This window comes from Euprymna scolopes, chromosome 41, assembly GCF_053919585.1.
Source record: "Euprymna scolopes isolate OS-2025 chromosome 41, ASM5391958v1, whole genome shotgun sequence".
NCBI classification, from domain to species: domain Eukaryota; kingdom Metazoa; phylum Mollusca; class Cephalopoda; order Sepiida; family Sepiolidae; genus Euprymna; species Euprymna scolopes.
In genome coordinates this window covers 17,829,515-17,842,014 of record NC_136522.1, presented here as the reverse complement: position 1 = coordinate 17,842,014, position 12,500 = coordinate 17,829,515, and the positions used below count along the sequence as shown (strand labels likewise).

General features: G+C 34.6%; 1 protein-coding gene across 1 annotated transcript in view; it reads right to left on the bottom strand.

The window, feature by feature from the left end:
• The window catches only part of LOC145266366 (dynein axonemal heavy chain 2-like), a 369,464-nt gene that overhangs the window by 102,408 nt on the left and 254,556 nt on the right, over window positions 1-12,500 (bottom strand). The window contains exons 61-64 of the mRNA XM_080121989.1: window positions 10,388-10,674; window positions 8,568-8,732; window positions 6,128-6,253; window positions 2,994-3,209 (exon numbers count right to left, since the gene is read on the bottom strand). Coding sequence (XP_079978115.1) covers window positions 2,994-3,209; window positions 6,128-6,253; window positions 8,568-8,732; window positions 10,388-10,674 — 794 coding nt within the window. The remainder of the gene's footprint in view (window positions 1-2,993; window positions 3,210-6,127; window positions 6,254-8,567; window positions 8,733-10,387; window positions 10,675-12,500) is intronic.

Below are 12,500 nucleotides of genomic sequence, written 5' to 3'. Positions count from 1 at the left end.
AGTCTCTCTCTCGGTTCAAAATGTTGAGATCCAGCAACAAGCAAGAGCAAAATATCTAGCAACACTTTAAACTGCAGACCAGCTTAATGCGGGTACTGGTCTCCCGCTTTATGGTTTTTTAAATCAGAGATTTGCTTCTCCTAGAAAGGTTGCCTTCACCATGGCTTTCGAGAGCCCTCTCCACCCCAACATATATATATATATATATATATATATATATATATATATATATATATATATATATATACACACACACAAATATACACGGTGCTAGTTGGTCGTTGACCCCGAAAAAGGGTTCATTCGCCCGTTGGAAGATCTTGTTTTTAATCCTTCAGGGAGAGTAGCCATCCTCCTCCCCAAACAAGTCTGGTGGGGGAACCAGTTTGCTCGCCGGTGATCCGACCATGAGGCAGGTAGTACTGGGTTACATGGTACCAGTAGTGTATGACATGACCTGACCATACATATATATATATATATATATATATATATATATATATATATATATACATACATACATGCTTAAGGCCATCAGAACAAACAAATTAAATTTCGTCTCATCAGACCATAGGATATGGTCCCAATAATCTATTGGCTTTTTTGACATATTTTCAGCAAACTGTTTGCGGACTTTCTTGTGCATTGCCTTGAGAATGGGCTTCCTCCTGGAGTGGCAGCCATGCACACTAATTTGAGGAGTACAAAGATAAGTGTGTCATGCCTACAGTCAAGTATGGTGGTGTGAATGCCATGGTCTTCGGTGGCATAAGTGCTGCAGGTATTGGAGAGTTATATTTCATTGAGGGAAACATGAACTCCAACATGTACTGTCAAATACTGCAGCAGAGCATGATTCCTTCCCTTCAGAAAGTGTCGCAGTGCAGTGTTCCAGCATGACAATGACCAAAAACACACATCCAAAACAAACGCTGCTTTACTGAAGAGGCTGAGGGTAAAGGTGATGGACTGGCCAAGCATATATCCAGACTTGATCCCAATAGAACATCTTTGAGGCATCCTCAAGCAGAAGGTGGAGGTGTGAAAAGTTTTAAATATCTGCCAGCTCTGCAACGTCGTAATTGAAGAGTGGAAGAGCAATCCAGTGGTTACATGTGAAGCTCTGGTAAACTCCATGCCCAGGAGAGTAAAGGCAGTTTTGGATAATGATGGTGGCCACACAAAATATTGAGAGTTGATATATTGTATGTTAATATTGGCAACTTTTCGTAAGCGGTGCACTCACTTTTGTTGCCAGGAATTTAGCTTTTAATGGCTATATTTTGAGTTATTTTGAGGGAGAAAATAAATTAACTCTGTTATATATGCTGCAGACAGGCTACTTTTCATTGTGTCAAAAAATCATTTTTTCAGTGTTGTCCCATGAGGAGCTATACTTAAATATTTGAAGAAATGTGAGGGGTGCACTCACTTTTGTGATATATACACATGTTTCCTTTAATAAGTTTCCAGACTTTTTTCGTATGGGCACTTTTATTGACAGTACACACATAAAACTCTAGTCCCGTTCAAAGTAATCTCCTTCAGCTGCAATGTATCGTTCCAACAACCTCTGGAAGGCACTATGGAAGTACTCCCGTGTGAGCATGTCAATGACTCATCACAGCCTTTTTCATCTCCTCAATCGTCTCATAGCAACAGCCTCTAAGATTTTTCTTGAGTTTACGGAATAATCAAAAGTCATAGGGAGCAAGGTCTGGAATATAAGGAGGATGAGGTACTGTCTTAGTATCTATCTTGGTCAAATAGTCTCTGACAAGGATGGAATTGTGGATTGGTGCATTTGCGCAAATCTTCTGCATTTTCAGTTCCTTGCAAATAATAGTGTGTAAAATTCCCACACTAACATAAAACTGGGCACTTATTGTCTCTATAGACATACAACGGTCCTTATCCATGAAATTCTTCATTTGGCCAATCAACTAGGGTGTTCTGACTTCCTTACTCCTCCCACACCTCTCAATATCCCTCACAGACTCCCTGCCTTCCTTGAATCTCTTATGCCATTCAAAAACTGATGCTCTATTTATGGTCCAAAAGCAGTCTGAAGCATTCCATACGTTTCTGTAGCATTTTTCCAAGTTTAAAACAGAATTTTATTGCATATCATTCTTCTAAAGTGTTTTCGCGTCCAGAAATTCACCAGCTGTGACAATCAGGCTTTAGTAGGGTGTGTTCCAATTCCTGCTGAAGCTGTTCATTTAAACCGGAAATCATAAAAATTGGTCAGTTATCTCATAATATGTATAGCAATAACATAGTTAATTTTCAAGATGATTTTAAAAGCGTGTACAAAAAAGCCTGGAAACTTATACTCTGTGTAATGTAGTTTCAGAATATATCTGCTTATCAGAGTCTGTCTCCAAAACTATTGTAGGAGTTTGTGATATTTTATGGCCGTCTGACACGAAGGCAAACCTCACAGTTCTCGTATCGTATTTAAACAAAACAGATACTACTCCAAGAAAGTGTATTTTAGTTTGATTTTTACGTTCGAAACAACATTGATTTCAGATGAAATTTTGCAAATAACTTTTTTTTTGCATACGTCTTTCGTGATGGGCGATCCCATCTTTTAAAAAAGGGGTGTAGGGTGATAACATATGTACGAACATAAATTGGCTTAACGTATTATTACTAGGGCTAGAACAATAGCATATTCTTTTCATTGTTTTGACTCTCGAGTGTGTATCCGTTGATATTTTATATGCTTTTATATAGAGTGATGTGGTTCTCGGTTGATTAACTGTGTCTAACTGTGTCGAATATATACTCGAGAGTCAAAACTATGATAAGAATATTCTGTTGTCATAGCCCTAATTATTACTATATAGATATTTTACTCAAATTTGTTATAGAAGATCCTGGTGAATGTACGACCCTGTCTTCATGACAGACAACATAACGCAAGTTTATGTAAAAAAAAAAAAAAAATCAGGGGAGATAAAAAGAGAAGAAGGAATACTACTTACATTTTTGGATTCCATCTTCTTGATCCATTTGATGGCCTGCCCTTGGGGGTCAATCATGAGTGGCCAGCGGGAGCTTTGCGTCACAATGATTCCATTTTCCGTTGAAAAGCTATCGCCTGGAAGACCCTGGATGTTCCATTCGCGAACGAGTGTTGGTCTGGCCATGAAGGAACAGAAATTAAAATTTGGATCACGCGGAACTCCGAGGTTATGAATCTGTGGAAAGAAACAAACATATTTTGTTTAAATGAAAGTTTAAAAACAAAAAAATGAAAATGATAAAAATTAGTCCAGAATAGTTAACATTTGAGAATTCCGGGTACTTATGCAGAATATGGACCCCAATGTTTCATCAGCATAATTCGGTAGATTACATAACATGCCGAGAAGTTTAGCCAATGGAATTGTAGCAGTTAATGATTAGCAAGTGCGATAGAAATGTATCACAGAAAATTTAATAATTGTTTAAAAATTGATTGAGGTCAGCATCTCCAACCCACACAATACTTGTGCAGTTTATGAACCGTATTATTTTATCAATAAGATTTTGAAGTTAAATTCAATTTTTACGTTATCTTTTTTTTTATGGAATTCGCTCGAGACAAAGCATGGTGTCATTTGATGTAAGGAGTTAACAAGAACGAAAACTGATTATTGCAAAGACAAGAGATGCCTATTGATCTTAGTCTTGAAAAGAGCAAGGCTGTAGGTAGAAGGAAAACAATAAGCAAAAGGAGAATTCCTCAAACTTGCAATTCTTAGAAAGCAGCTACTGTAATGAAGCTGTATTACAATGAGGCATTAAAATGGTGAATTGATGGAGACCACTAGAACAATGAGTCAAACGAGCTGGAACAAAAGAAGCAGGGAATAGATCAGACAATTCTGAGAAACACGTATCATAATAGTATTTTTAGAAAAGATTGAGACTAGCAACATCACGTCTGTGAGAGAGAAGTTGCAGTCAAGAAGAAAGGTTGGGGATCAATCAAATCACAAATACGTTTCTGCAATATATGAAGAACCTTCAAATGGGACTCAGATTCACCAACCCAAATATAATAACAATACTCCATACATGGTCTGATAATAGATTTGTAGAGATAGAGAACAGTGTCGGGTGTAAGAAAGCATTTAGAGCGATAAAGAGAACCAATTTTACGAGAAGCAGAAAAAGAAATCGATTTAATATATGGACTCCAAGAAAAATTTTGATGAGAAAAAAAGGACAAGGAGTTTTAGAGATAGTACATTGTTTATCAAATTGTTAGGTGAAAGTACAGAACAGTTAACAAAGCCCCATCCCCATGTTAAGAATGATTGTCTAAATAATAATTCTATTATTTCAGCATAGTTCATAAACTGCACAAGTACCAAAATCACTAAAATAAAAAATAACAATTGTTTGCTATCAGTTATTGCATTCTATTTTCTTTGTAACAAATAAAAAACTATTATTCATGAAACTTGCCATAGACTGAGTGTTTTTTCCTTGATTTGAATTTTTTCCTTTAATTTTAAAAGTTACTAGCAGGCCGTCTGGCATTGCCCGGTCATAAGATAGTTCAAATATAATATTTTAATTCATGTAGATTACATTTTCATTATTATAAAGACAATTCTTTATTGATTATTATATTGAACCTAATATATGGTAGTGAGATCAAAGCTAAAAAATATATATGACTTGGGCGCCATCAGCTAGAATCGAAACCAAAACATACCAAGTCTCCACCCTCATTCCTTAGCCTCTGAGCCACGCCAATATATATATATATATATATATATATATATATATATATATATATATATATATATATATATATATATATATATATATATATGACAATTATGCTTTATATGAATGTTAATTTCAACTAAATTCTTGCCGTCGTTCATGTTGGCCGAGCGGTTTGTTCCTTACTAATGGAGTCAGAGATGGTTTTGTGGCCAGGTTCGAATTTCCCGACTGGCAGTAATGGTGACTCCCTGCACTGATGATTCCCGAAATTATGAAACACTAGTGCATGTGCAGTTCCTCATATAATGATTAGATCACTTTGACAGACGTTTAAAACATTTAAAAAAAAATGTTTAAATTTCAACAGTATTTCTCGCGGTTAACTGTGGCCGAATGGATTAGGTTCTTGCTAATGAAGCCAGACATGGCTTCTGTTGCCGGGTTCTAATCTATCGACCGGTGTTAATCGTGACACCCTGCACTGATGATTCCCGAAAGGATGAAACACTAATTCCTGTAGATATTTAATAATTATTATAGTAAACGACTATATATGATGACTATATCATCCGTTTTTAAAAGATGGAATCGTCCGATCGTTGAAGATACGATGCATGCAAACAAGCAAGGTCTACGGAGTTTTATCATTCAAACACTACCGTGTTTGAAGTCAAAGATTGTTGAGAAGTTTTAAAGTTCTTGAATAAGAAATAGACAAAAACATCAAAAAGTTCGTTTCAAAGTTCCGTTGTGTGTGTGTGTGTGTGTGTGTATGTGTGTGTGTGTGTACACGCGAGCGCGTGTGTGCTTCCCTTCTGAGTAGCTGTGTTCACTGGAGATATACAACAGGTTTAAAGGAATTTCCACGCGGGCACTTCAGTCTACTAGAATGGGCGTTGTTGGTGCCGAGTTGAGACGTGTCACAGATGTTATGTTATGTAATTATATTCTATTTTTGCTAATCATAGTAAATTTTATTTAGATACCAAAAAGTTATTTTAATAGATTCGAAAACCTTTTAAAAAATATTTATATTTTATTTATATTAACGCGTTTTTTTTTTTGTTTTTTTTTTGTTGTTTTTTTTTTTAAAAATATTTTAAACTTAAAATTCTATTGAAAATTACAGAAAAGTATTATATTATTCTGCTTTTAACATAATAAACTTTCGGGTTATATGTTTCTGATAAAATCAAAAGTTGTTCAGAAATAACAGATTTTCATAGATTTTAATAAGCTTTAGAAAAAGCAGTTTTCGATCGATTGGCTAAATATATAAATTACGTTTGTTTTCCTCATTATATAAGCAATAAAAGTTATCAAAAAAAAAAAAAAAAAAGAAAAGAAAAATGATTTATGGTGAAAAAACTCCAAAAACTCTGACTCTACCAACCTCTTTGATCCAATGTTTTGAAACAAGTTCTTCTCTGTAGTTGGAGAGAAAGGGTCCCATGTAGGATAGAAAAGCAGCTGCGATGAGGCAGTCACCGACCAAATAGCCCATCCTCGTTTCCAAATCCTGAACATTGAAAATGATTTTTAAAAAAATTAATTCAAAAGAAATTAACTTGAATCGGTAAGCAAATTACTGGAGACAGTGTTTTCCGGTGAATCAGAAGAACAGGCGACTCGAAGTCGGCAGCAAACAGTCTCAGCTAAAAAATGTATTATAATTTATTATTTCTTGCATAAAATAATAAATATGTTATTATTTCAATGTTTCGAATTTGTTTGTAGCATCATAAAAGATGCATTACTTTCTGAAGTATTGATTGCTTTTTTAAATTTTATTTTTTAGAAAAACGGAATAATTTTTGGTATTTTTTACGAGAGTACCCAGCGTAGTATAAACACTTCCAACCTCCCCATCGGCTTTCGGAAATTAACACCCTCAACCTCGAAAGCCGTTCTTAACATGGGGAGGTGGGGGTTATACTACGTTGGGTACTCTCGTAAAAAAAAAAAAAAAAAAAAATACCTAATTTTTTTATCTGACACCATTTTATGTGGACTTTCGACTTCAGAGTCGTTCGTTCTTCTGATTCACCTGCTTTTCCTGCTATGAAATTACATTTACGATTTTTTTTTTTTTAGAAAAATAGCGTTCATGTTCTTCAAAAAAGATCATTGATACATTGTGAATTCACATTTAACACTAAATCTAATCTCTCATCACGGTAACGTAGACTCAACAATTAAATAATGTTTTCAAAAATAGAATATTGGGTTTGGAACGGAGTCTGGAAAAAAGGCAAACAAAATTCGTCGTTTGGCCTTCGGGACAAGATCAAAGTGTAGTATCTGTTCTTCAGATGCTGCACTTCTATTTCTTGTTCTCTTTCGGTGGAGGAGAAATCCTTCACGACTGAGACAATTTTTATTTTTGTACCTTTTCTCCACGTTAAAAAACGACCCTGGTGTCTAACTCTGTCCCGTGGGGAGGCATAGTAAATAGGTATATTACTTGAGTGGAGAAGAGGAAGGTAAAACAAATGACAGTGTGTTGGGCTATCTGCTTCTTTCTTTTTTTTTAACGTCACCTGGTAAATTTTTAAACTGACTGACTTGTGTTTAAATTCAATGCGTTAGTTTTTAATTGAATGCATTATTTTTTAATTTGAATGATTTTTTTTTAAATTGAATACCTTATTTTAAAATTAAATACCTTATTTTTTAAACTGAATGCGTTATTTTTTAATTGAATGCATTATTTTTTTTAACTTGAATGCTTTATTTTTTAAATTAAACGCCTTAACTCTTAATTTGAATGCGTTAGTTTTAAATTTGAATGCATTAGTGTATAAATTGAAAGCGTTAGTTTTTAAATTGAATACGTTAGTTTTTAAATTGAATACCTTATTTTCTAAATTGTATGCATTAGTTTTTAATTTGAATGCGTTATTTTTTTAAAATTAATACGTTAGCTTTTAAATCAATCCGTTAGTTTTTAAGTTAATACGTTAGCTTTTAAATTGAATGCGTTAGTTTTTAAATTAATACGTTAGTTTGTAAATTAATATGCTAGTTTGTAAATTAATATGTTAGTTTTTTAAATTAATACGTTAGCTTTTAAATCAATACGTTAGTTTTTAAATTGAATGCGTTAGTTTTTAAATTAATACGCTAGTTTGTAAATTAACACGCTAGTTTTTAAATTAACACGCTAGTTTTTAAATTAATACGCTAGCTTTTAAGTTAATACGTTAGCTTTTAAATTAGTTTTTTAAATTAATACGCTAGTTTTTTTAAATTAATACGCTAGTTTGTAAATTAATACGCTAGTTTTTAAATTAATACGCTAGTTTTTAAATTAATATGCTAGTTTTTAAATTAATACGTTAATTTTTAAATTAATACGTTAGTTTTTAAATTAATACGTTAGTTTTTAAATTAATACGTTAGTTTTTAAATTAATACGTTAGTTTTTAAATTAATACGTTAGTTTTTAAATTAATACGTTAATTTTTAAATTAATACGTTAGTTTTTAAATTAATACGTTAGTTTTAAATTAATACGTTAGTTTTTAAATTAATACGTTAGTTTTTAAATTAATACGTTAGTTTTTAAATTAATACGCTAGTTTTTAAATTAATACGCTAGTTTTTAAATTAATACGTTAGTTTTTAAATTAATACGTTAGTTTTTAAATTAATACGTTAATTTTTAAATTTTAATGCCTTATTTTTTATTTGATCGATAAAAGCTGCAAATGTCTAAGATATTATATTTTAACTCTTTTACCTTTATATGTACAATTTCTCCTTGAAAAATTTCCGAGAATAATGGAACCTCATCTGATGTACCTGCCATGCAGGAACCAGACTATACCCACCTGAACAGTATTCTCCCATCTTTCTTTCTCTCCCGCTAAACCAGAAACCAATTTTCCTGCTCGATCCAACATCATTTCCGTTTGTTCAGCATTCCTTCGCAATTCCTCTTTTTGTGAAATGCGGTCGTCATAGTTTTGCCGAATTGTCGCCATGTTGGCTTCAACCTGAAATGATAATAATTAGAAAAAAAAAAAAAAGATTGGAAAATATTTCGGCTTAACGCAAGAGAAAACTTGTATACGAAAGGCACGACAAGAATTGGACATAAAAAGTATTAAAAGACTTGGAAGCAAAAGACAAGAAAGACTTAAACATAAAATAAGAAATACCATCAAGTTGAAAGTGGCTGTAAAAGTAATACGTTGGAGATATTGCCAAGGCTGCTGCAAAGAAGGTGGGCTCTCTCTACCATGCTAGAAAATTACTCACACCCGATAGTATAATATATCTCTACATAGCCACGATTCGCTCATGCATGGAGTCTTGCTACCACGACTGGGCTGCTGTATTTGCTACTAGTATCTCTCTCTCTCTCTCTCTCTCTCTCTCTCTCTCTCTCTCTCTCTCTCTCTCTCTCTCTCTCTCAGATAGGGTTCCAAAAAGAGTTTCCAATCTAATAGGTCTTGCACTATCAACCTTTGTTCCATCCCCCCGCAATGTTGCATCCCTGTGCCTGTTTTACAAGTACTTTAATGGAATGGACTCTGATGGACTTAATAGCACCTGTGTCCCCTCGACATGCATACTTCTGACTAACCTGACCAGCATCAAAATCCCACCCCTTCACTGGTGAGTCCCTTAGATGCCGGAAACCCTTTTAACACCTCTCTCCACCGGGGTTCCTTACTACACCGCCTCTCCACACCCGGGCACCCTCGGTAGTACATAATACATACCGGAAGACAAGGTATTAATGTGGAGTGGGGATGGTCTATATCCGATGAACCAATCGAGGTTGTTTGTCATCTAGACGAACAACTCACACTTTTGTATATTCTTATTAAGCCCTTTACCGCCAGGATTTTTTTATGCAATAAATTTTTTTAATCATGAAACTCACACGTGACGGAAGTTAGCATGCAACTGACGCATGAACATAAACAAACTCCCCATTTACTTGTTGAACCATGCATAGACCTGTATTTTGAAGACCAGTTGGAATTCCCTCTCTGTTGCTTGCTTCCCTGAACCTGATAAAGTTTAAACGCAATTTTAACAACTCCACACGGTCTTCTGCTAGACACGATTCTAAATAGTTGCCCCATACCTTACATGTGGCAATATGCTTTGTTTAGGGTGAAAATGAGTAAAAAAAAAAAAAAAAACTATTGTGGTGGAAATATCTGCGTTACCTACAAATGAACTGATCCATCTAATATATAAAAGGCAAAAATGTGTGTGTGTGTGTGTGTGTGTGTGTGTGTGTGTGTGTGTGTGTGTGTGTGTGTGTGTGTGTGTGTGTTTGTCTCGCAAAAACTTTCGACACACGCGATGGATCTTCACAAAATCGCTATCTTTACGAAGCTCCGTCTTCCAGACGACAAATATCTGTATTTTGAAGACCAGTTGAGCTAACAATGCATAAGTGTAAGAAATATTGGTTTTTTTTTTTAGGTGACTTGAAAGTATAATTTGGCAGTAAAAGGATTAATACATTTTGCTACTCTATTCCCGTGTTCTGTTTTTCCTTGTGACCTCTTAAACATGGTTATAACAAAAAGCAAAAAAAAAAAAAAATAACAAAAAAAAAACAACAACAACAACACCTGCTGCTATTCATTTCATCTTGATAACATTGAAAAAGAGAACCGAACATTACCTCAGCTAATTTTCGTTTGGCTTCAGCAAGGGCATCCTGTTTCTCCTTCAGTTGGGACATGGCCGCGTTTAGTTTCAATTTCTTAGGTTCAACCACTCGATAAATCCGTCCGTACATTTCCATGGCCCGCACCCACATACAGAGGGAGCGGGCCGCACTAGACACTCGTCCAATGATGTCGGGGGTAAAATCAGCTTGGGCCACATACTTGCCGATCTTGTTGAGGACGCGATCGCTAATGTTGTCCTTATCAAAATTAACAAGGGACTTGATAAAATTTGGATCGCCTGAAATAAAAGAAAAGAAAAAAGACAATAAGAGAAAGAGAAAGAATATTTTCAAATTAAAAATTACTTTCGAATCAAAAAATTTCTTTCAAATAAAAATTGCTTTCAAATTAAAAATTGTTTTTAAATAAAAGATTACTTTGAATTAACAATTGCCTTTGAAAAATTGCTTCCATTTGGAAAAATTGCTTCCGAATTAAAAATTGCTTTCAAATTAACAATTGTTTTCGAATTAAAAGTTTCTTCCGAACAAAAACATTTCAAAATAAAAATTGCTTACAAATTAAAAATTGCCTTTGAATAAATTATTACTTCAAACTAAAAATTGCTTTTGAAAAAAATTGGTTTCGAACTAAAAATTGCTTTCAAATTAAAACTTGCTTTCAAATTAAAACTTGCTTTCCAATTAAAAATTGCTTTCAAATAAAAATTGCTTTCAAATAAAAATTGTTTTCAAATTAAAAATTGCTTTCAAATAAAAATTGCTTTCCAATTAAAAATTGCTTTCCAATTAAAAATTGCTTTCCAATTAAAAATTGCTTTCCTATTAAAAATTGTTTTCAAATTAAAAAAAAATGTTTTGCAGTTTCTTCGGCATCATTCCATTCTCATGAAAGTCGATCAAACAATTCGGATTATTCGTACTACTGTTCTAATCTTGAGTATTATTTTCCAAACATTTCGGTCAATGCAACCTCCGATCTTCTTCAGGGTATCTAATCGAGCTCGAGAATTTTTCTGCTAAACTCGTGTATGTGTATGGAATTTCACAAGGACCTGTCGTGTAAGGAATAAACTGTTAAGTAAAAATTCAGTCCTAAACGATTTTTGAAGGTTGAATTTTTAGTTTAATTTTCGATTTTTTGAGTTATAAAATCCGGTATCATTTTGAATTCGTCGGGCTTACAAATAAAATTGTAATGAAAACAGGATGAGAGAGTCCGTCTGGTAATCTCTTATTCAATTAAGAATCTTGCTACTCGCCTACTTGACAAGCGAAAATGTACAGCTTTTATAGCTTGGATTATCAAAGAGGAGATAATCCATATTCACAACATTCTCCGCCACCAAATTTCTTACTCATAGGGAAGAAACTCCCTTAAATGTCCAGGACCCCTACGAGCTTGCAGTAGCCGCCTCGGAAGTCCATGATTTGGGGTCGGAGTACTCAAACAGGAAGGCTCTTCAGTGCGAGCCTGTCTTTGGACTCTAAAATACCTCGCTCCGAAATGTTTCCTTCTCAGAGGAGCAGGCCATTCCACATCAGAGTCAGTCTCTGGATGAACATATTTTTTCGGTGCTAGTCCTTCATCTGTCAGGGATTCAGGTGTTGGCCGATCCGAAGTGTCTGCCGAAGCCCCAACAGAGATAGTGTCATTAGACGACGTGTCAGGAGCAATTTCAGTGTCTTGATCTTCCGGAGGGGTTTCAGTGTCAGGGGAAGTGGGTCTGTTCTCAGGAGTTGTTTGCGGTCCTGGTACGTCTACGGTAGGTGCTAGGTCTCTGAGAGGCACATTAGACTCTCTACCGCCTGCATGTCATATTAGAGCATACTGGGGGTTCACCTCTACGATCTCTACCTCCGTGAATATTCGTCTATAACAGTTCATATATATCGGTTCCTTGCTTTTCTTGGTAGCGGTCCTTTAAAATCAAGATTTAGTCTTTCAAACGGTTGTGTTGCTTTTATTAAAACGCCAGTTTTAGGTTTATAAAACCGAGGCTTTATTTCAGCACACGTTCGGCAGGAATTTGTAATTCTTTTTACCTCCTCCACCGAGAAAGGCAAGTTTCTACACCTCACAGCATGAACCATTCGAGTAATG